This window comes from Tarenaya hassleriana, unplaced genomic scaffold (assembly GCF_000463585.1).
Source record: "Tarenaya hassleriana unplaced genomic scaffold, ASM46358v1 Cleome12, whole genome shotgun sequence".
In the NCBI taxonomy this organism is placed as follows: domain Eukaryota; kingdom Viridiplantae; phylum Streptophyta; class Magnoliopsida; order Brassicales; family Cleomaceae; genus Tarenaya; species Tarenaya hassleriana.
This window is the reverse complement of record NW_010962392.1, coordinates 254443-279642: the sequence shown is the minus strand read 5'-3', so window position 1 is coordinate 279642 and position 25200 is coordinate 254443. Positions and strand designations below refer to the sequence as shown.

General features: G+C 35.4%; 4 protein-coding genes across 6 annotated transcripts; 1 reads left to right on the top strand and 3 right to left on the bottom strand.

Moving 5' to 3' along the window:
• The first annotated feature begins 650 nt into the window (after positions 1-650).
• LOC104806174 (pentatricopeptide repeat-containing protein At4g18975, chloroplastic) lies at positions 651-2909 on the top strand. Of its 3 annotated transcripts, XR_770585.1 has the most exons (8): positions 651-919; positions 1063-1164; positions 1306-1385; positions 1489-1585; positions 1703-1846; positions 2087-2299; positions 2416-2524; positions 2619-2708. XR_770585.1 is itself a non-coding variant. In XM_010530927.1 (7 exons), exons 1-7 carry the CDS (start codon positions 854-856, stop codon positions 2811-2813), a joined length of 897 nt encoding a protein of 298 aa, XP_010529229.1. In that variant the 5' UTR covers positions 651-853; the 3' UTR covers positions 2814-2909. The 3 variants fall into 3 exon arrangements, 2 of the variants coding, with proteins under 2 accessions (XP_010529229.1, XP_010529230.1); XM_010530927.1 differs by lacking the exon at positions 2416-2524 and having other exon boundaries at positions 2619-2909; XM_010530928.1 differs by lacking the exon at positions 2416-2524 and having other exon boundaries at positions 904-919; positions 1063-1139; positions 2619-2909.
• On the bottom strand, positions 2852-9024 carry LOC104806175 (subtilisin-like protease SBT5.6). The gene is given in 10 exon segments (XM_019201738.1): positions 2852-3516; positions 3594-3807; positions 3915-4272; positions 4534-4631; positions 4740-5210; positions 5212-5314; positions 8000-8111; positions 8230-8433; positions 8538-8730; positions 8914-9024. Coding segments are annotated over 10 exon segments (2370 nt in total). The 5' UTR covers positions 8986-9024; the 3' UTR covers positions 2852-2971.
• Positions 9025-10956: 1932 nt separating this feature from the next.
• LOC104806968 (floral homeotic protein AGAMOUS-like) lies at positions 10957-17967 on the bottom strand. Its single transcript, XM_010532087.1, has 10 exons — positions 17956-17967; positions 16559-16706; positions 15898-16135; positions 12850-12931; positions 12716-12777; positions 12437-12536; positions 12256-12297; positions 12089-12130; positions 11306-11490; positions 10957-11065 (listed from the first exon to the last, which is right to left on the bottom strand). Exons 1-10 carry the CDS (start codon positions 17965-17967, stop codon positions 11062-11064), a joined length of 915 nt encoding a protein of 304 aa, XP_010530389.1. The 3' UTR covers positions 10957-11061.
• A 456-nt stretch (positions 17968-18423) lies between these two features.
• LOC104806173 (serine/threonine-protein kinase STY8) lies at positions 18424-21967 on the bottom strand. The gene is made up of 12 exons (XM_010530926.2): positions 21178-21967; positions 20876-20950; positions 20649-20744; positions 20362-20447; positions 20138-20258; positions 19969-20048; positions 19800-19862; positions 19556-19662; positions 19359-19444; positions 19140-19261; positions 18866-18977; positions 18424-18731 (listed from the first exon to the last, which is right to left on the bottom strand). Exons 1-12 carry the CDS (start codon positions 21505-21507, stop codon positions 18630-18632), a joined length of 1380 nt encoding a protein of 459 aa, XP_010529228.1. The 5' UTR covers positions 21508-21967; the 3' UTR covers positions 18424-18629.
• Positions 21968-25200: the final 3233 nt, after the last annotated feature.

Here is a 25200-nt window from a genome sequence, read left to right as displayed (position 1 = left end):
TTTAGATGTCAAATGGAGTAGGTTAAATGGATTATCCTAACTCAACAATAATTTTATTTACTCATATTAATTAAATGAGTTTGTAATTAAGGAGCCTTGCTAATTAGAAGGGTGTTTACGGTTATTACTTCATTGCACTTTATGAACACAAATATTTGATATTGAAACTAAAATATATTTGAGATTTAAAATATATAAGATAGTTTTTACTATAAATATAATTAATATATATATATATATATATATATATATATTTAAGTTCTTGATATTAGTATTTTTTGTTAATTTATGATTTTATTTCATTATTATACTTTAACGTAAAATTTGTAATCTTTTATATGATTTAAGATTTGTATAGATGTGTTATTTTTGAAGCAATTATTTTGATATTTTTATTTTTAGAGATAATTTTTTTGAAATTTTTATATGTAAATGTTTGTTACTTTTTTTTTTATAGTTGCGGTGATTATAAAAAATATATTTTTTATTATTAGATAAAGAAAAACACGAAACAATCCGCCGAAACTCTATCGACCCGGCTTCGACCCAGAAAATTTCAAACCCATTCAAACACGGCCCGGTCCGCCCATTTTACACCCAGCTTTATCGGCCCAGTTCCGAGAGACGATTCTTCATCTCTGGGATGATGCCCCGAATTGATGATTTCTCCTGGTTGAAAATTTATTTTCGAATCTCCATGAATCGAATCTCGATTACCCATTTCAAAGCTTCTGGTTTCTCGTAGATTTTGGTTCCAGTCCTTTGGTGCCCAGAATCTAACTCCCCTCTTTGTCGGGTCTTTCCGCGTTTTCTGGTTCCGCAGTTTCTGGAAGTGAAAGTATAAGAGACTGTAATGGCGTTCTGTAGCTTTGGTTCAGCTTGTGGTCGACTCCCGTTGCAAGGATTATCACTCTACGGGGTATATCTCTAAGCTAATCGTTGAATCCTGAATTTCGCATCGACTATTCACTATCAGTACTCGATTTCATTGTAGCATGTTGTTTCAGATTGTATTCAATTGTTGCAAGGATTTTTGTCATGTGGGTTTTGTTCAATTTGCAGAGCCCCGATGATTTTACATGCTTTTCGGTACTTGGACTTCCAGATTGCGGTAGTTCTCTCTCGCTGAAGGCAAAAAGGTTGAGTTTTTGCGTCTGGGCAAAGGCAAGCAGGATAATATTTAGTACTACTTTTGGTTTCTCGGCTAATTCATTTCATTCTGTCCGAACTTTTCTGGGTTTTATCATTTTGGTTCTTTAGCTGTAGAAACCGGTTTACATGGTTCATGTGAAACGAAATGGACAGGTTATAATGGTGGATTGTGGGGAATGCTTAGAGAAGCAGGCCAGACATCTTGTTGGATCTCCGCGAGCTGCTGTTAAGAGGTTGTTTGAATCTAGAGTGATACATATTCAGTGTTTCCCTTACGTATTTCGACACGGTTTGTCCTGATAGATTCATGGGTAAGTTTGCGTGTTAATGTTATAGGAGAGAGATTAAGAAGGTGCAGAGGACAGAGCATCATTTGTGGAAGAAGAGGGATTCTGCACGGTCGGGGCAAAAAGCAGCTAACCTTGTCAGAATGGTAAGTCTGGAAAATCCTTCTGCAGCATTTGTGTCACAATCTTTGAAGTTCAAACTTCAAAGAAATGCTAGGTTGTGTTTCGGGTTTTTCATTTTTCTTATAAATCTCAATTTGCAGCTCTCTGGCCTCCCAAATGAAAAGGAGGCTGTTTATGGTGCTTTGAACAAATGGGTAGCTTGGGAGATCGAATTCCCTGTGATTGCTGCAGCTAAAGCTTTACGAATCTTGAGGAAGAGAAATCATTGGCGTCGTGTGATCCAAGTAGGTAAAAATGATTTATCTGTTTTGGTGCAAGTCTTTCTGCGATGTAATGAGATTAGTGCAAAGATTTGAACTTTACGGTACAGCGACATGTTAAAGGTCTGACAAATAAGATCTTGTTCCGCTGCGAAATTTTGGGTTTGATAGAAATTCTTCTTTCATCCCGATGTTATGAAGGGACATATATCGTTCTTAAAAAACGCATTACGTGTCTGAGTTGATTGTTTTAATGAAACCAAGGTGGCTAAGTGGATGCTGAGTAAAGGCCAGGGCGCAACAATGGCAACTTATGATACCCTCTTATTGGCATTCGACATGGACCAGAGGGTAGATGAGGCAGAGTCATTGTGGAGCATGATTCTGCACACGCACACACGTTCCATCCCTAAACGCTTGTTCTCTAGGATCATTGCACTGTATGCCCATCATGACCTTCAGGATAAGGTTATCGAGGTAAAGTGAATCTCCTTGCTTGGTCCTAAGGTTTCAGACTTGTTCAAAATGGTACTTGAAAATGAAAAAGTCTTTCAAGTCTTGTATGATTATTTCTCTTACATGTGGCACTCAAGATTTGGTGAAAGATCAATCTGGCCTAGTCATAGACAGATATAGTAATTCGGGTGAAAAGTGAAGGACAGGAAAGGAGTAACGTAACGAGATTGTATATAATGAAATCATGTGAGAATTATTACTCTCGGCAGTTTTTTTCTTCATTTTTAGATTGTGTTTTATGAAAGTTTGGGCTGATTTTCCTGCATTTTCTTCTCTTCAGGTGTTTGCAGACATGGAGGAGTTAGGCGTGAGACCAGACCAAGACACGACAAAAAGAGTGGCGCGCGCATTTAGGGAACTAGGCCAAGAAGAAAAGCGGAAACTTGTTCTTAGAAGGTATCTCTCTGAGTTCAAGTATGCTCACTTCAATGGAGAACGGGTTAGAGTTAAAAGATACTTTTCTGAAGAAGATTAACTTTTTTTCCATGAACACACATAGTGTGTGTGTGTATATATCTCAAACAACAATCTTTGATTTCTTTGGGAAAAGAAAGTGATTCTACTTCTTTCACTTTGACCCGAATAAGAGAAGCAACCCGACGAAATCGAAACACTAAAGGTTCTTGAAAACATCTAAGCTAAGGAGACAGCAATGGGACTTCTAACAACGTGGTAGCTGTCCGTCCAAGTATACCGTCCAAAGATGTACTGACCCTTCTGAACCTTACCTCTCAGTTGTTCCGTCCGTGGCTTAACGGTTATGGTAAACCGCTTCTTCTGGCCAGCCCTACTGAATGTCAGTATGTTCGGTTTAGCCGTAACCGAGACACCTAACGGAGGTTTCGCACTGAAGAAGTAAGTACTCGTTCCATTACTGGATCCAACGTTTGTAACTCTTCTCTGTATCTTTACTGTTCTGTTGAGATTCGGGATTGAGATTGACGGGTAATTCAGGTTATAACCAGGAGGAGGTTTCTTGGGGCATTTGAATTCTGGGTCAACGTCGGTTAAGCTGACAGAACAGCAGTAGAGAAGGTACTCCTTGTATGACGCATCGTAGACTAATCCGGGATCCGCTGCTTTGGTTGGTCTGAAATGCCCTGAACCGATTGCAAACGGGTTCGCAGGTAAACCGTTAATGTCTTGGATCGGTTTTTTCTCATCGTTAGTCATCCAGGCTGCAACGAGAAGCGAAAATCAGTTCCAAGCTAACAAGAAAAACGAACAAGAAAGGTAATGATGAGTTTATTGTTACCAGTGGTCATGATGGCAGATCTGATAGCGGCACTGCTCCAGCTGGGATGTATGGCTTTGATGAGAGCAATTGCCCCAGAAACATGAGGACAAGACATGGATGTTCCTGAGAATAGATTGAACTCAACTGTGCGCCGGTCCGCCGATATTTTGGTCGGAGAATCAGCTCCGCTCCATGCCGCCAATATGTTCAGTCCTGGAGCCGATATATCCGGCTGCAAACCAACCAAAAACCGGTTCAGAGAGCGGGTCAGTACCCAGTTTAACCAACGTCCGGTTTAGTAGGATGAAAATGAAGGAAAGGGTGAAATGGGTGATCAACCTTGAGGATATTGGGATCTATGACGTTGGGACCGCGGCTAGAGAAACCAGTCACGAATGGAGCCGGTTTGGACCGGTAAACCGTTTTTCCCGGTTTGATGAAAGCGACCGGGTTTTTGTCGGTTTTGATGTAATGTAGGATCTTGTCGACGACGGAAGGAATGACTCCGGCTGCCGGAATGAAGTGGGCGTCGACGGGAATGTCGTCGCCGTTGGCTGGAGAGTTTCCGAGGATCAAACCGGCTCCACCGGCTCGTTTCACCTCAAGACTCTTACCAACTCTTGAACCGGTTCCTCTCATACACATTACCACTTTGCCCTTCACAAGCTCCGGTGATAGTGAGTTTGGTAAACATTGTCTGCTCCAAAAAAAACATTAAAAGATTAATTATCTATATAATCCGAGAATCATAAATAAAATTTTATAAAATATGGAAATTATAGTTGGTCATTTTTTATTTGATAAGTCTATATTGGCATTATATGTATATAAATAACGGGTTATTAACCAATTGGTACGGAAATATCAAATTTAATTGGATCGGTAATGATGATATCAATGTATATTTTTTTATTTAGTCATCTATTAATTTAAAAAAAAAAAAGAGGAAAAATCTTACGATGTATCGTTAGCCGCTACGACGCCAGGAATGACCACGTCAGCAGCATAGACCAGCGGCGCAAAGTTGTCCATCTTGTATGACGTAATCGACTCCGTCTGAAAAAAAAAACCCATATAATACACATAAATTACAAAAATACATATATGCTTATAAAATTGTAGGAAATTTTTGTATACGTCACTCCAAATTCTTAGTATGTATACCTTGATGGTAAAGCCGTTTCCAAGAACAAGCCCGCCGACAAAACTCCGGTCGAGGCCGCTAGCCCCCACGGTAATAATCCACGGCGCAGGATTCGACAACGTCCCCGGCTTCGGCCCGTAATTTCCGGCACTGGCAGCGACCACGATGTTCCTACGAACCGCGTGTAAAGCCCCGATCGCTATTCCGTCCTCCGAATACGGCAACGGGTCGATGGATCCGATCGAAACGCTGATAACGTGAACGCCGTCGGCGATCGCATCGTCGATCGCCGCCAGCATGTCCTCTTCGAAACAAACGTTGCCGTCCACTTTCTCCGCGTCGGGCTTCGCCCAACACGCCTTGTAGACGGCGAGTCGTGCCCTCTGGGCTCCACCGGAGGCAGTGCCGCCGGCGAAACCTCCTATGGCGGCGGCTCTGGAGACTCGCCGCCCGACCGCCGTGGAGGCCTGGCCCCCCGACCGCCGTGGAGGCCGTGTGGGACCCGTGGCCATCGGGGTCACGCGGCGAGAGGAAGTCTTTGTTCGCCGTCACGTTGAAGGATCCGTAGTTGTTCAAGTACCCTTTTACGTAATATCTCGCTCCGATTATTTTTCTATAAATGTATATATATATATACCACCTTCATCGTCGTCTCTCTTCTTCGAGGCCTGGTCTTCATCAACAGGCATCTCGAACCTGCAAACAGGGCACGACCCATGAAGCAGCAACCACTTCTCTATGCACTGTCCGTGAAACCTATGCTTACACGGCATCTCCTTCCCCGTCTCTCCGACCACCATATCATCCAGACAGATCGCGCACTCTCCGCCGCCGGATTCGATCTCGACGGCCGGTAACGCGTCGACGGAGGCCTTCGACGCCGGAGGACGACCCGATTTACGGTTCCCGACTAGGGTGCGGAGCAGGGGATCCGAGCCCGGTGATCTGTGGATCACGACCATGACTTGTGTGAAGGGGTTGACGAGGACGATTCTCTCAGGCGGCGGAGGATCATCGCGGGCGTTATTTCCCGGCGGGTCTGGATTAGGGTTCCGGTGGGTATGTGAATCGGAGAATCCTAAGAGGAAGGGCGTGAAGAGAAAGAGGTGGTCTCTGTTCCTGAGAACTCCTTGGAAAACAGAGGGAGTCTCTGTTCTAGTTTCCGCTCGTTGTGCTTCTCGTTCTGTTGCCATGGCGGCAGAGGTTTTTTGTTCCTCGCCTTTGTTTTATCTTCTCACATGAAGGTGGAATCCAGAGTTTCTGTGATTTAAGAGCGGTGCGAACTGCGAAGGAAGCTTGTAGAAAGATCTGGAAACGTTTCGTCTCTCACTTTTAGCATTTTAATATAATATTATTGATACATGATTGGTCTTATCGAAATGGATGGACCGTCACATGCCCTTTTTTACCCGTGCGGATTTTATAATGCCGAAACTGTCCTCCTCAATAGAACTTAGTTCGTTTTTTTTAAAGTTTTACAGCACATAAAAAAAATAACAAAATCGTTCATCTTGAAATATCATCAAATCTTCTTCCTTTCTATCAATGTAAGCAGAGTTTTAAGTACGAACCACGTGAAGATTTTATAGAATTTGTGATAGACTCTCTTTGGCTTTCTTATTGACCTCTTTTAATCAATATAGCAAATTCATTAGTTTTAAGAAACGAGATACTTAACTCAAAATTGTTTATATTGACCGTTTGCACCAACGTCTCTTTGATTTGTAGTGGGAGTTGATTTAGGATGTCTTCTACGTTCCATTCCCCATCGTTTTATTTTTCTTCATATAGTTCATCCTCTACACATGGTTTGAACTTCCCCATATAGTTCGTCATCCATGTGTCAACCTCCTCTTTGGTACACCAAAATTGTTCTATAACATCGTTGGCATGTTCGATGTATGAACAATGATTTCTTTCTTGAAGATTTCCAAAATCATCCCAAATACACCTCATGCGACCTTTTAAGGGATGTATATGGCGGATGAAAATGACCAAAAAAAAAACTCGAACTCTCTTCGGTTTTTATATGATCGAGAATTTCAGATTAAAAAAAATTTAGAACATAAGGGTTCATGGACTTTTACGCTATGATACTATGAAGAAATATATGAGATTTCTTATGTTTGTTACTATATGTTTAAATTAGAATATTGGCGAAAATGGGATAATGTCCCATATTCTATATGATTATTGTTTTACATAAATTATGTTCAAATATATATAAAAAGAGTCAACGACTTAAGGTGGTAAAATATAGAAAGAATAATCAAAGAGAAATAAATTAAAAAAAAAGTGGGAAATAGAATATGTGTGTTTCAAACGGCCAGGAGATTAACGTCTTGTTCGACATATTGTTTTGATTGCTTCACCGAGATTTACTTGGTGATTAATCTTGTTTCCTGTAGAGTAATCGGCCCGACGAACTCCTCACCGTAATCACTCCGACGCTCAAGAACAGAACAGAAAGGAGATGAATATATATATATATATAAAAGAAATCAGTTTCTGTGAAATATAATAATGTACACCCTAATAATAAACTGTAACAATCTAAAATAACATCTAATGTCTATATTGTTTTAGTTTTAAATCTTCACATGTACATTTGAGTTTGAAGATCACATATATATATATGTGTATATATATATATGTGTGTGTGTATATATCTGCTATATGTTATAGACATGAAGCAATTGGATGACAGTGAAGCAAACAAGAGAATTCACGGGTGTACGAAATTATTCAAGAATGAACAAAGTTTATTTTGTCTGTTACCAAAATCTATATCATTCACGATATGGGTTTCAACAAAAATATCATTTTTTAAATGATATATTACCCAAAAAAATATATTTCATAGAAGGCTTACAGAAGCGATAAGTCAGGTTTTTTTTTTTTGTTGAGAAAAACAAAAAGTAACAATTAATTTGTTTTTATATCAATAAAAGCTTGTTAAAAAACAGGACACGGTCTCGTGAATCGTGACGTAAGCTTCTGTGATTGCTTGAACATGGGAGATCGAAGTCGCAAATCATAGAAAACGAACAAAAAAGCAATGAAAGAGAAAACTGCATGCATTATTGGAACTCATCAAAATTATAGCCCCATGTCATATTTATTTTATGTATTATTCTATAAGATAAAATCATATATAAGGATATACATGGAAAGATTCCCGCAACATAAACATATGAACACGTGTCTGATTTTGATAAGATTTTGTATTATGAAAATCTTGGATTATTAATAATATATTAATCTTTTTTTTTAAACGTACCTGTTGCAGTGGGAAGAGTCAAAAGCAGTCCCGTTTTGGCAGATTCCTTTCCATGATTTCGGAATGGGTCCAATCCCTTTGTCACGGAAGCTCTTTGATTCTGGCCACACACCTAATTAATCACACGTTCCAATTTTCATTATATACTCCAATAAAGTTGTAGATTTGATTCAGATTCACGTTATAATCGGTAGACAAATCAAATTATATAGATTTTATAGTGAACTCACCACTATCAAGAACACCGACGATGATCCCATCCCCGTACTTGGCCTTCTTCAAAAACTTTCTTCCAATCCTAAACCGATCATTAACATCGTTTCTGTTCAGCCGTATATCATCTTCTTCCAACCCTACAAAGCGCCACGACCTTGTCGTATGCGGCTCGTATTTTCTCGGATGGCTCTTGAATACGGATACCACTTCTTCCAATTCTATCGAAAACAATTCAAAAATTTAACGGATACCCTTTTCTCAACTGATAAAACTAGCAACTGGGTTTCATTCAAAAAATGAATCTTTAAAAAAAAAATATTACTTTTGAGCCTAGATGCCTCTTCCGCGGTTAACTTGGCGGCAAAGCCATTGATGCTATGCTTGTAGCTGTACAAAAGAGAAGATTTCGCCTCTTCTTCCGAGTCTTTAACCGAGAGGAGATAAGAATGATGATGAGCTTCAATTTCATGCAATGCTTTGTCACCTCTATGTTCTCCAAAATAGACTATGTACACCTAAAACCCCCACCACTAACAAATGTTATATCGATAAAGAATTCAAATCATTTGGATATTAATTACGGTCGATACCCGTTATGGCACAAAAATCAATGGGATTAGATTCCCGTTTTAAAAAAAGGGTTAAGGAAATTGAAATGCAGAAACAAAATATGAATTACTCGAAAAAAAAAAAGGAACCTGTTTTTCATCGCATGAAGCTAAGAACGGAACGAGGAGGAGAAGGAAAAGAAAGAGAGAAGTAAGCTTCATGGCTTTTGAGATCTTGCTGTTGTTGCGCTACAACCCTAATATCACTTATTTATATTAGTTTTATAGCAAATAAAATAAATAAATAAATCTTTCTGCAATCGTATAACTATATATATCGGATTTTTAAAAAAAATGTTTTTAGATTAGTGTGCATTTGGATAATAATATGGTAATTATCATACGTCAATATATGTAAAAAATGCAACCGAAGGTGTATGATTGGTTTCGAGAATCTAGGGAACTGATTTGGTGTTACAGATTTCATATGGTTTCTGTTTTCTTGGGAAAATTTCTTTGGCCGTTTATGCCATTTTCCTAAGAAAAATTCATTATTTTTTCCCTCGATTTTCTCTGGAAAATTTCACTTTCCCCCGTTTTTTAGGCTATTCCGTTGCCATTCCCAACTCGTCTATAGAACAATACAGCTATCGTTATTTGGTAATTCTATTAAAAATTCTCATACTTTTTTCGTACCGATACGTACACCCTCTTATGTTAAATTGATGGATGGCTACATGTATTATTAATTTAGACGAAAAAAAGGAAAAATAACTGAATTTTTTAGTCCAAGAAATGTAAATTATGTAATATTTTCGATATTTTCGATATAAAAATATTTTAAGATGAGGACAAAATGAATATGGTCGAATCATCAAATTGCCTTATCTCCAACTGCGAATTCGAAACAAAACAACTGAAAAGATATATTTTTCTATTGCGCATATACTATATAATATACACTTTCCCCCTTTTTTATTCTTATAATAAGTGCGAGATATTTAAAATAATAGTTTAATATCCGGAGAATATTGTTATGATAGCTGTAGAATTTTAAATTTTTTTTAATGATTTGTTAACTCAAAATAAGTGGTTATTTTAATGTCCAAGTAAAATGATATAATAAAGCATAGCTTCTTGATTTTCGAACATGTTATAAAAACATGTGATTCAGAACGTAACAGAATTTTAAAACTTCCGATTTATTTCTTTTATTGGAATGGATATATTAGTTTTTATTTTTGTCAGTAAATCTTTTTTACCGAGTAGATCTGTATAACAAAAATAAAACTTTTACTTGATATAAAATAAGATACTATAGCATCCTATCAAATTTAGTGGTGGGGTGTGGCATTATAGCGATATTTTGACCAACGGTTACAATTTGGGCATATATGTTTGTATTATTACGAATTGCAGTATTCCCTTATCTTTTATATGAATGCTAGTTCCAAGTATATAGATATCATGAAATTTATGAGTGAATATAATATTTGAATAGTCAAATTTACAATTTGTAATATCTTAAGCACGTACGTATATTAAAATGATCTGCAAAAGAGGGTCGTATTTATACGTTCGGTTCCAACATTTGCAGTTTTTAAAATTGCATTTTTCACTTTTTATTTTGGCATATTATAGTCCTTTTTTTAAAAAAAACATTTCGTTATAATGATATATTCTAACTCATACCAACACAGTGAGATATAGAATTTGCGTCCTAGATATATCATGGGTATCGTTGGTGTTTTTAAAATCATTAGTCCAAATATTTCAGACCAAATCTTTGTAATGTTTAATTTCACCACCTTTTTAATTTTAAAAAAAAAGGACGAACGAGATTAAAAAAAAAAAAGGATATTATGGGAAATAATAGATAATTTGGAAACAGAGCTGAGATTGGACCGGCCCAAGTAAAAAAAAAATGGTATTATTGGTTTGGGCCTCTTTTGCCGTGTAGACAGGTAATGGGATAGCCAATTTTGTACAATCTTTCCACATTCAAATTTTCTGTGTGTATATATATATATACACACACACACATACACATATATAGACGATTCAATAACATAAAGGAAAACCAATTGCAAAAGGGTAGATCATGAATAAAGGATCTTACATTAGTTTGGCATTGAAATATCATATTTAATACCAACTTAGGCATATATATAAAAGTTTGGCATTATATATATATATATATATATATATATATATATATATGCCCTCTCCTACACTTATACATATAGCTCCATCTTCTTTATTGCCATTATTCGCGTTCTTTAACCATTGGGGCCAATATCACCTGCAAATCATATAATAACATGCAAGTTCATTACACGTATAGTTGCTAAAGAGCCAACATCTAAATAATCTATAAGAGATCTCGTGAATTTTAATTTTGGACTAGATCCAATTAAACGTATCATTCTTGATGCCGAGATAACATCATCAAGTATAATTAGATATATAATAATAACAATAATGAAACGAAATCAAAGTATATAAAAGTACTAATTAAGACAGGGCTGAGGTGTTAACATACACTAGCTGAAGGGGAGTGAGGTCTTGCTTGTCGGAGAAATGATGGTGGTTTGGTTGTAAAGCCGCGACATGGAAATAACCTCGAGAATCCAACGGCTGAGATCGCCCCTCGTTGTAGTTCGATCCTCCCATTCCCGGCATGATCATACTCATCATGCTCAGATGGTTCCTCTCATTTTCAGCTACCTATATATATATATATATATATATATATATAGGACCGTCTATTAGTATGTGCAAGTGGTGTAATGGAATATCTCAAAATTTATAGACTTCTTAATTCTTATTTTAAATAATTTAAAAATATTAAATAATATATTATTATTAAAAGTAATTACGAATAACGGTGAGTGGTTAGTTTTATTATAATTAATTCGGTTTTATTATTATTAAATAAATTAAGAGTTTTATTTTTAAAAAATAAAATCAAATATATTATATCTGTTATCATTTGTATATTTATTAAGTTAAACATATTTATACAATTTTTTAAATGTTTTTAAAAATAATATAAAATTGATTTTTTATAAGTTTTTTAAAATATTATTGTGTATAATATAAATCAATTGGTCAATATTTTGTAATATGTATATAGGGCCTCCAAAATTTGTGGGACATATGTAAGTATATATGTATATATATTATAATCATTAAATGGAGCAGCAAAATATGAATATGATACAAAAACATAATGCAGGATTTTATAACGACACTTTTTATACGATTGCATGTGATTTGATTATTTGCTTTCAATGGATGAAATCACAGGAGAGATCTTATATACCTTGGCGAGGAGAAGGTTGTTATCGTTGTACAGATCAACTTCCTAATAAATGTTCGTTTTAATAAAATATGTTAAATGCAAAACGCAACACATATTTCATAATAGCAATTATAAATCATATTTTAATACTCATATTATAAATCACATATTTATATTTTAATACTCACCCTTTTCCGCATGTGCTCTATTTCGGCGGACAACATCTCATTCTGCCCCAGAAAATAAAATGAAAAAAGTACAATACCGATGGATAGATTGTTAAATTTGCAAACTTAAAATATATATTATACGTTTACGTGTATCTATATATACACACACACACATATACATATATATATATATATGTACCTTTTTGGATCGGATTCGACTAATTCCTGTCTCTAGTTTGGTTTCTAAATTCCTGAGCTCTTTTGGAGTCATTGAAGCTATTGTCTCGCCCAACATTTGCCTTTCATACAACCAACCCACAATCTTATAACACATAAAATAAAAAAAATAAAAAAATAACTATTTAACCAAATCTTAGTTTATAATTTTGTAGTGCTCACCATGAACTGAATGCAACCTTTACTCACGTCTCCAAAAAAAAAAGTAAGCTTTTTTTTTTTGTAATTTAAAGACTTTTACCTGTTCGATTTCTGTATACCAAGAATTTGTTGACGCAATTTCGCTGATTCTTGCTTATAGTACTGAACAAAATGACAATAATTATAATCAGTATAATATGGTCCAATCTCGCTAATATAAGGTATAGATATTACCTGGGTATTGATTTCGGAGACCGATCCCCCGTCAGAATCATCCGACACGGCCTTCTTGTACCTCTCTATTGTCGCTTTTACACTGCAAATTAACACAATTAATTAAACATATATTAAAATACCTTTTTAATATTAATATAATTTGTTTATTCGACGGGTAAATCACCCAAGTTTGCTCAGTTAAGTGATTCTAATACGAAACCTTAAAAGCAAACATCGTTTCTTTTTAGACGGAGCAGTAGGTCCTCCCCTAATCAGACATCATGTCACACTTGATGTAATGTAAAGACAATGACCAATATATATATATATATATATATTAAAATCAATAGTAAAAAAAGGAATCACAATTGATCCTATATTATAATATTATATCGGTATGAAACCTTAATCTCCTCGCCCTAGTGGTTTGTTGCCTCTGACATGCTGATATAGTTTTGCCACTATATGATTGGTCTGAGTCAGCCTCATATTTCAGACATGCGACACGTGTCGCTAACCCATTACACAACGAAGCATCCGCAAGATTAACACCCGTTTCTTATTCTTATAACCACGTTGGATTTCATGGATCTATGACTTAACCGATGAATAAAATCGCCAACGTTTCATAGTTTCCTTATTTGGAATATCTAATATATATTAATGTGTATATACGCTTAGGATAAATCAAAGAGTAACGGGAAATCAGAGCCGTCCATTTAGGGACAGCAGAAGTTCAGCAGCCGTTGCTTTCATTTGGCAAAAGAAGACAAAAGAAAATTCAGAAACTCACTTTCGATTTTGCAACGAGAGAGAGAGAGGAAAAACCCTAAGTTTCTCTCTCTAGAAAACATATTTTTTGTCACCCTCTTGAAACATTAAGAGTAATTTCTAAGGAAGAAAAAGAGAGATAAACCGATACCATCTGACCATTTTCATCTTCATTAGCTATTATATAGTAACACACTCACACTGCTTATATATATATATATATATATATATATTATTTTCTCTCACATACTTCATTAAATATGTTTAGGTATCTATATATGGTAATAGCCCAATGTCAAACTTGTAGCTTAAGTGGTTAAAAGCAGTAATATGAATTGACAAAGTAAGGTTTGTATAAATTTTCGATATATGGATAGGTTCCAAGTTAAGAAATTATGACATATATACCCAACTAGTCAGAAGTCAAGAACTGAAACAAAAGTGAAAACATATGAAGTCTGTGTGGTGACGCGATCAAAAGATTCTGTATGACAACAAATCTTGCAGAGACCAAAACCTAATCTTGCTTCTCAACCCAATCACCATTTAAAAAAAAAAATCAAAAAATGAAAAAAGAAACATTACCCTGTTCCTTTTCTACCCAATGGGTAAAAAAATTAATTAAGTATCCACACACACTGATCCATATATATATATGCGTATATTTTACATGTATATGTATACTCGAAGGAAAATCAAGAAGCCTGTCTGAGATTTTGTTTTTGTTTATCGGAGGATTTCTTCCTTTTCCTTATTTTTCTTTTAATGGGAACTGGGAAATTGTTTTAGGACACAACTAGGTAACTGGAAGTGATAGATTAAGAAAAGTAAGAGCATCCAATTAGAGAAGCTGTAATGAAAAGGTTTTTAAAGATCCCTGATTTGAGTTGTGATGTGTGAAGTGGGTTGCGATTAGTTTTAATAGGGAAGTTTAAGATTGATTTTTGTCTTTAACCAAAATGGGTCTATGAAGAGAAGACCCCATTTGTGTTTTATTGGCTCTTCAAAACCCTAATTTTGAAGAATTAGAAGTATTTTCCAGAAACCAGAAACTCCCAGAAAGCAAATTTTCTGATACCCTAATTCAAGATCTGACTCTTTCTAGGGTTTGAAGATTATGAATTTCTTACAGTTTCTTTTAGAACCCAAATGAAGGCCGTGTACGTCCTGGTGGAATCATACCCTTTTTCACGGGATTATTTAATTTAATTCAACGAAAACTTCAGATTTATTTGACATGTCTTTTCCTAGGGTTTTGTTTTCTATGATAAGCCGCTGAGGAAGTGACAAGAAATTGATGAAGGGGGTTTGTTCCAAAGACATAATGAAAACACATGCCCTACATATGTACCGCACCACTATATATATGATATATCATATAATTCAATCACACTTGCCCTACATGTACCACACCATTATGTGAAAGATCGTGTAATTCACTCACACTACTTGTTAGATCTCGTAAAAAAAAGTAAAAGTTATCTTTCGTGATTTACTCTCAACCGTCAGATGTGCTATCATATCAAACATGATGTGAATTCATGAGAGAGAGAGAGAAACACAGACATTTACAGCAATGGAGGATGGAGCAGAAGAGCAGATGGCCTCATATGTAGTACATGCCACACGCATATTGATGTATGTGTGTGTATATATGTGTATGTATACACACTCCAAAATCCAACATACCCAAAATTTGCTAAATTCACATGCATATTTCCCATAAAAACCAAAGATTTACCTGTTACACCACCAGATCTACAAGCATACTCATCCACAGTACTTGCTAGATGGGAAAAAAGTAAAGTAAGTATATACACTAGAATGAGTAAAGTGGGAACCGACAAAGCTAATCTTAGTCGTTAAAGAAATTGAATCCATTTGAAACATTTGTATATTATATATGATCTATCTACAGGCCAAGACAAATAACGCCATTTACCATATTGCCTAACTAAAAGATTTTAATTATATGAAAACATAAATGTAGAGCCCTAAAATAATCAAAATCAGCATCTAATTAAGAAAGCACCTTCAAGAAAAAGAAAAAAAGAAAAAAAGTGAAAGGAACCCCAGATCACGCATATGCAGTTAGAACCGTAGAAGAAGAATAGAATCACATCATTCATAAAGAATCACATAAAAAAAAAAAGAAAGAAAGAAGAAAACCCTAGAAAGAATTCAAAGTTAAATAATCACAAATCTAACCCTAGAGATCAGACAAACAATATCAAGATTAACAAAAGATGAAACATAAATGAAAAAGAGAGTGTGTGATGTATGTTGAGTACCGACCTGTGGTTGGAGTACTCGTAGAGGCGGCCGCGGGCGGAGAAGACGAGGAGAGCGACCTCGACGTCGCAGAGAACGGAGAGTTCATAGGCTTTCTTGAGAAGGCCGTTTCTGCGTTTGCAGAAGGTGACCTGACGGTTCGTCGTGTTCTCGATCCGCTTGATTTCGATCTTTCCTCTCCCAGATTTCCTCTGGGGAGAGGTTTGATCCGATCCCAGCTCCGTCCTGTACGCCGTGGTTGCTGCCCATAAAAAAAAAATCTTGAAAAAATACTCCAGATTTCATATATGTAGATGTGTGTATATGTATGTAAGTATCTATGTGTGTTTGGACAGAGTTCATTTGATTCTTAGACCACATTGAAAAAAAGGGGAAAACTTTCAATTCGATATGATCCCCTAACAAAGAAATACGATCACTTGTTCATAGATTTGAATTTTCTTTGGTAAGTAGAAATAAATGAAACTTTCACCCAATAATATAAACAGAATAAAAATAAAACTGAAAAAAAAAAAGAGAAGGGATCGATGATATTGATAGATACAAAAGGAAACCTCAGAGGAACAAAGATTTTTGGTCAGGGATCGACCAAAAGAAGTGAAGCAAAGTTATACTAATGAAGAAGATAGTGTCTGAAGGGTTTGGGAAACACTAATACACTGACCTGATGAGTGAGGGGAAGAACAAAAGGGGGGAAAGGGTCCTTTCCCTTGATTAATCTTTTTTTCTCGGGAAAATGATGGAAAGTGTGGGATGGATGGAGAAGTTGCGGAATATATATGGAAGGGTAGGGTTTTGCAAAGAAGATGGAGCTATATTTATAAAGGAATATATACAACTCCTTCATTAATTTGTCTAAAAGTTCATCATTTTTTTTCCTTCATTGAGGAGATTCTTAATTTCATATGGTAAGTGTTGATTAGTTTTTTTTTTTTTGGTTATGGAGTATTATATCCTGATTCTATTGACAAAATTCAGAGATGTGTGTATCTCAAATTGGGTCATGTATAGAGACCATTAGTTTGGTAAGATTTATTATCCACACAAAAGTTATAGATCATTCGTTAATGAAGTTAGATAATATATATGTTTTTTTTTCCTGATAAGCATCTACATGATACAAAAAAATATTGAATTTTAACGAACAAAACTCTATGAATTAATACATGGAGAGGGCATATATATATATATATATTGCCAGTGGATATTTCTTTATGTGATCTTTCACACAGGTGAAGAGAAAAAGGAGAGCTCAAGTTGGGAATATATATATATATATATTGTCCATGACATATGATTTTGACATATATATATATATATATATATATATATATATATATAAGATGGTTTGTACGGGAGAAGACGTTAGGGCTTAATATGGGAAGTTATTAACATAAACTTCTGACCCAATTAGAAGGTAAGGAAGCCGCCCTTCCGAAACTATTCTTTTTATTTCCTGGGAAGTTATTAACTATTTTTTTTTTCTGGAATGTTATAGTTTCGTCTTATACATATCATATAAAGAAGTAATTAATTAGGTAATAAATTGAAATTCTTAGTTTCTTGGATTTTTTTTAAATGAACACACAAACACTCGAATTTATCTATTTTTTTATTTCCATGTGAACTGTATGTGTTTGTAACAATATGGACAGAATTTTCAAAGAAAGGTAATGTGGGGGGATTTTAGAACAAAGAAAATCTCCCCGTATCTTCCACGAAGGACCACAAATTGAAAGTAGCCTATACCATATTCGGCTAATTAATTCCGACCAAACTGTATAATAATAATAATAATAATAATCATCTCATCCTCGTATACATAATTGTTCTCAAATTTGGTTTGACCACAAATTATTTAAATTGAATGTGTTTTAAGACAAGAAGAATATATAGTTCCAATTTTCTCCATTATATTTTCATCATCACTCATTTTCTCCATGAATAGTTCAGTCTCTAATGATATGTAATTTAGTTTTATATATATATATATACAGAAAGATGTTGAATTCGTAAAAGATAACAATATCTATAATTTGAATTCCATTGTACGGTAATTACGAAATGTTCCATATCCAATTTCTTTTTTTTAATGAAACAGGAGATTTGGATTGGAGATTCTCTTTCTAGTCGAAAGGGACCGGAAACAAGAGTTAGTACTACTGTTTGAGAGAGAGAGGAGGGCGTATTAAATGTAACCACCTAATCTAATTAAATTAAATTAAATGCTTCTATTTTCTTTTATTTTCTTTCTTTATTTATAATACATATGAGCATATTTAGCGTGGTTCTGTTTGATACGTTATTCATCTATTTTATAATATTTGGACCCTCTCCGTTACAAATCTTTTGTGAATTTTGTTGTTCAAGGTAGAAAAAAAACACATTAGTTAATATTAAGAGAAAATGATGTACAATTGAAAGTGCAATTTATAACCAAAGTTTCTATTTTTATTTTTCCTTGCAGGTTGTATTATCTTTTCACAAAAATTCCTTAACCGGGAAACAAGACAATGGACACATGTCTACTGAATTCTTAAACCGGAACAAAACTCGGTTATTTTACTTAAAAAATATCCAGTGGGCAGAAAATAAGTATAGAAATACGTGATATAATTTTGCATATTGGGGACGAAATCATGAAGTTGTACACAAATTATACAATAAAGTTAACCGGGAGAAAAGAACGAAGGATTAGGAAATTTTAACCAAATAAAAAAGGAACCGGTTAAGTATCAGAAACCGGTCGAACCGGATGAACCGTCTCGGCTGCTTAAATCCCAATTGTTTTTCCTCGTTTTGTGCTCGAAATTCTGGAAGCACGTCAATGGCCTCATCTGAAAATGCATCAAGAGACAACGAGACATAAACCCATGAGATAAAGAACAGAACCCAGAAGCAACAACAAAACACAACGCGTGTTCTGTCGTGAGTGAGAGAGAGAGAGAGAGAGAGAGAGAGAGAGAGAGACCCTCCAGTGTCGCTTGTGACCCATGTGGTGAAGAATTGATTCGAGCCGCTTGATGATCTGCCTGAAAGTTGGTCGCTTGGCCGGCTTGTCGTGCCAACACTCCTCTATCAACCTACAGGAACAGAGTTCCAAGCCCAATCGTTAATGGCACCAATGAAAGAATGGAAGAAATACATCAAGTAAACAGTTCTGGTTTTTATTTTCTATTCAAGATTTTGCCCATTTCGTATTACAAGTTTGAGAAAAGGCAATGAAGATGACAGTTTAGACTCACGTTTTAAGTCCATGTGGGTATTGCTTTGATGGAGCTCTAAATGGCGGCCGCTCTCTGGATGCATATGCTTCAGAAGCTTCACTGTCTTTCTTATCAGAAAATGGCATGTGTCCTTCTATCATCTGAAACAAGTGTACATATATACATATATTATTATAGCGTGCTTGATCATGACTGTGAAACAAGAAGGGCTGACATACGAGAAGTCTTCTTATTTACCTCTTGAAGAATCAAGGCGAAAGAGAAAACATCGGCTTTGGTATCACATTCTTCACTAGTGAAAACCTCTGGAGCGACATATCGGCCTATAAGGAAGACAGCCCAACAAAGAGAGAAGGAAGAAATAACGTTCAAACAGGGTTTCTATTCCGGGCGAGAGAGAGAGAGAGAGAAGAAACACGCTAAAATCGACTTACAAGAAATGTCTTGACATGTAAAGGGTTTATCTTCCTTAACAGTTAGAAGCTTGCTTACTCCAAAGTCTGCAACTTTCAGATGCCCAGAATCATCTCGCAGTATATTTCTGCAGATATTCACCCATATGAGCACATGAAAGAGCTTATAATATGGTCAAACGGACAAAAACAAATGTCAGCATGCAACCTCCGATGTGGACAGAAGGATTCAAAACCAAAACACATAGAAAAAGCAGAAACTCACGATGGTTCGAGATCACGGTGGATTATCGGGTCCTGTTTGATCTCATGGAGGTAGCTCATTCCCCTAAGAAACCCACACATGTAAATCACATAAGTATCTATTTCATGAAAACCGGTCCAAAAAAAAGCCAAATTTTGAGGGGAACCCATATGAAAATCTAGTCTTGTACCTTGCAATATCAAGGGCATATCGTATAGCAGTTGCTGGTTTTAACTGCCCTTTCCTTTTAAGCAATTCACGCAGATCTCCCTACAAGATTTGCTTAACAACGAGATTAAATTAAAGGTCTTCGAAAACTAAGAAAAGGGTTTTAAAATAATTCAAACGTGAAACTATACCCTTGGTAAGTATTCAGTCACAATCATCATTGGACTGCTTTGGGTAACAGCACCAAGAAATTGCACAATGTTGGGATGCCTAAGTCTTTGAAGCAATGCAAGCTCATCATGAAACTTCCTCCTGCATAAATAATATACATATATATATATATATGGTAAGATATATATCACTAGAAATGATACCATACTTCACGAGATTTTTTTTAATCTCTCCATTTACTTACACTTTTTCTTCATCACTTAAAACTTCATCCTCGAGCTTTTTCACAGCAACTTGGATTCCACGCCATTTTGCTATGCGATAAGTTCCCTGAGAAAGAGCTCTGTTTCATCGATATTGAAGAGGAAAGAAGAGCACACACGAATACAATACAATGAAATTTCTGTATCTTTTCATTTGCAGACCATATCCAGACGGAATTCGAAATTGGTTGATCATTCTCAGATAAAACTCAGAGAATAGAGCAAGGAATATCAAATGGTTATTGCTAAATAAAAGATAAAAGCATACCTTTGTTATGTCCTTGCTTTCGGTGAAATCGAGTTCATTAGGATCAATTTCGTACTCGGGAACTTCACGGGCATGGTTCACATGCATTGGAGCCATCTGAAATGTAAGCACATGAAGGATAACTGATCATCACACGTATGTCATTAAAGAATAATGTCTGAATCTGCTACTGCTTAAATCCAAATCCAACCGCCATTAACTGAAAATCTTTGCAAGATACTACTTACAGGAGGTTTAGCGCCATGCTTCTCAAGAAGCTTGATGACGTCAATGTTTTTGTAGAATATGGCATCTGCAAGAGGCTGTCTGAAAGGTATTAGATCGTTTAGAAAACAAAAACCAATTACAAAACTAAGTCACACAACAATTACAATAACAACGAAGATCATCATTATCTAGCAAACATGATCTCTATCATCATCATCATCCATCCATCCATCCATCCATCTATTCATGCATCATTATTACTCATACATATCGGGGAAAATTCGCAGCAATAACAAAAGGAATTCAGAGTGTTTGTTCTTACAGTGCTTCCCCAGCGATCTTCGGGGTTAATCTCGGCCTGGCGATCGATGAGAAGTTCGACGACATCCTTCAAACCTTGACAGGCCGCCACGTGGAGCGCGGTTCGATCATCAGTGTCTCTGAAATTGGCATCGACACCTGAATCCAGAAGCTCCTTGATCCCTTCAATGTCGCCTTCATTCGCCAAATACATCAGCCTCACGCCTGCATCGATCTCTTCTCCTTCCTCCGATATCACTTCTTCCTCATGAACCAACGGTTCCAGACACCTCTCCGGCGCCATCGACGACTGCCGGCCTATCGGGAACCGCTGCTGGGAACTCAATTCCATTTTCGAAGAACAAAACCCAAAAACCCAGAAACTTAAACTCGGAAAAGGAATCGAATTGGATGAGAAATTTGTTCCGGCTTCAACAACACCTAAACCCTGATTATGCCCTATGATTCGACGGAGATTGAGAAGCAAATGAGATGAAACTTGGAACCAAAAAATGGGGTTTCAGCTAAAAGTCACAGATTGTAACGATTTTGATCCAATTTTCTGGGAAAAGCGAGAAGAAAATGAATTGTCTGCGGAGACTTTCTCTACAGACACTGAGAAATCTAGCCAGGAAGAGAAAAAACTCGAACAGATTTGGGTAAAACCCCCTAAAAACCCCGATCAAACCCAATTTGCAAACTTTGAGAAGCTATATCAAAATCGAAATGGATTTTCGGGCTCAGCAGTAAAACCCAAAGGATCGCTCCGAATATATACGAAAAGATCGGGCGAGGAAGGAGAGAAAAAGAAGGAAGCAGGTCGGTAAACGCTGAAGGGAAAAAGGACAAGAAAAGCTGCCGTTAGGCGTGTGAATGTCACGTGCCGTAAAAGCGTGTGGGATGGAAATTTCGCGGAGGCGGCATAACAAATGGTGAGGTCAAAATCTGAGCCGTTGAATTAACGCTCTTACGGACATTGGACGGTGCAGATTTCACGTGTAGGATTCGACCCTTTAACGGCGCCGTTTTATACGTCTTGACAATATATATTTCCTTTTTTTCCATCGGTCGGTTGCAGTTAGTTGATCCATGAGTTGGCACAAATATAAACATTTATATTTCCGTGTTACAACTTTACAATAAATTCCGTATTATTACTTGGACGACATATATATATGTGTTTTTGGAAGTTGGTGGTGTTAATCTTTCTTGCGATGATTTGAATTGGTACCTTATTATAGAAATAATGAATAATATATATATATATATATATATATATATATATATATTTAATTTGCAAGCAGACGATATAATTGATGTGATAAAAAATTGGATAAGGTGGGTCGAATACATGATAGTTATCCGATCCATTGAACGGGTAATCTGTGACAAGCTTTGACCTTTTATCTTTTTTTCCACGTGTTTTTTTTGGGTAAAAGATAAGATTTTTTTTTTTTTATCTAAGTTCAAGATTAATACATTAGTTTTATCATTTGCAAGAATTACAATAAAAAAAATAAAAAAAAAATCAGGAATTAATTATTCTATTCTATCGCATTTTTAAAAAAATGTAAAGGTCACGATCTTTGCATTCAGTTGTAGGGTACGGACATTTAGATAATTATATAAAAAATATGAAATTTCAATTTTAGCTGGCAAAATCATAGCTGCTTGAAATGTTTTTTTTTTTAAATCTTGAAAATATAAAGTACAATTTCTGCGACTTTTTCAAAGGAATAAAATATCTCGTCAAATTTGTCGTTGACATGGTTGCATATTTTTTTTAAAAATCATACAACTACATGGACGTCATAGAATATAATATATTAAACAAGACTTTAGAATCTGACAGTGAGACATCCATTAAACGAACATGAATTAGTATTAAGGAATATTCCAACTTTATGGGCCTTATTGGGCTAAACCTTCATCCCGAAAGGCCCATTATGGCTCGATATTTCCAAGCGGGCTTCAGCCCAATACCATTGAAGAAACGGACCTAACTTATAAGTGAATGGGCCGAAATCGATAATCATCGTCGGTCCAACGGATAATATAATATAACATATGAAATTTCATCTCCATGCCCCCCCCCAATTTTTTTTTAATATATATAATAATATAAGAAAATAATAATGGTAATATAGACACGCTTTTGACAAAATTACCCGAATAATCCCATCATATCCCAAAAATACAATATATCTGTTGAAAATTCCCAAACTTTTGTGAACATTTCGACTTAAATGCTAAAAAAAAAATATTTCGACTTAAAATAAAGCACTTTTGGTAAGGAAACAAGGATTTTTTTTAAAAAAAAACAGTAGTTTTTTTTAGCAAAACCCTAAAACAAAACTGAAAAAAAGAACAAAAAAAAAACACGGTTCAAAATATAGAATAATCTAATTCCGTTGAATAAGATACATCGTTCTCTTTTCCGAGACAACAGTTCTCTTTTAACAAGTGGTATCAGAGCCCGTTCAAATTTGCGAGGGATGAACAGATCCCATGAACGTGGCTGTGACACCAATTGTTGAGAGAGAATGATGCATGTGCGTCATAGAATTTTCTGGATTTCGAATACTCTCTATTTTTTTTGTAGAGAGGAATATTTCCAAGATTGAAAACGATTGAATTGGAATCGAATTCTGTATGAATTACATTGTTTAAATAGGAAACAAATTTGACCAAATCAAACATTACCGAAATAAAAATTGTCCGAGCTTCGTGCTTAAATCCCATATTTTCCGGTTTTTCTGCTGCAGCTGAGACCGAGAAATCCTTCTCATATCTTGAGCCGGTCGGACCAAGATTCTCCTGCTACAGATTTGTCCCGCCGCACATTATTTAGGAATATAAAAAAACAAAATCATTCCATAAATCTATCAAAATCGATAAATGATTGTAAATCCAGATGCTCCTGATTGGAGTGAGCAGTGAAAAAATGGAAGAAAAATGATTTCTTTACCATTTGGCAAATAAATAAAAAAAACAACTACCTTTTTTAATCTTTGCATGTTGACGGGTTAACTCGTGTAGATTAGGGTGATCATTTTGGATTTCGATTCGATTATATTCGGATTCAATTAATATTTTGATTATAGAAAATTATAACTATTCGGTTTTTATATTTAACTTCGGATCGGTTCGAATCGTTTTTATTTCGGTTCAGTTCGGATTCGATTTTTTATCGGTATAAAAGTTATTTTTTTATTAGTTCAATTCGATTTTAGAGAGGTAATAAACGTTCGGTTTTTATGCATGCGTGCATGCAGTATTAGTTGGTCCATGTTGAAATTATGAGATAATAAGTTATGTACGCTGAAACTCGTAACCTTATTTTGTTTGGTTCCTTAGATTTATTTATAATATGGTGAAAATATAGTATAGATCTATTATTATATTCTGTTGTTGTATAGTATCAACCGATCTTTCGACCATCATATTTTGTAATCATTAATTACATGTACATACTCCTCCCATGCAATAATTGCATGCGCTGTCTTGATGTATTACTAGCGATCTTCATACAAAACCTCAAATCTATTATCATTTACGAAAAATAAAAAACAAAACCGAATAGTTATTGTTAGTAGATTATCAAATTCAAGTTTCATTTGTCACGACGTAGATTATGGTGCAACTTATTCAAATGATGTCCTGATTTTTTTTAAAGAAACGTGGCTTATATGTATATATATATATATATGTATATATTTTTCAAGATTTTAATTTCGATTTTATTAATGGAAAAGGAGACATAATTATTTATATAATTAAAGATTGATCGAGATTAAATAGAGCGAATGTTGAGTAAATCTTCTAATTTATAAAAAAAAAAAAAAAATAGGCCGAGGCTGTTGAAGTTGCCAATTGGCCCCGAACCAAAAGTGGGAATGGATATGGTAACCATTATTGATTAGACAACTTGTCCGGGTATAACATATGCATGCACCTTTAAGGTTTGAATGAATTTCACATTATAGATATGAGCTTTACAGAGGAATATATACAGCATTGGGTTGCCTATAATTTAGGATACAGT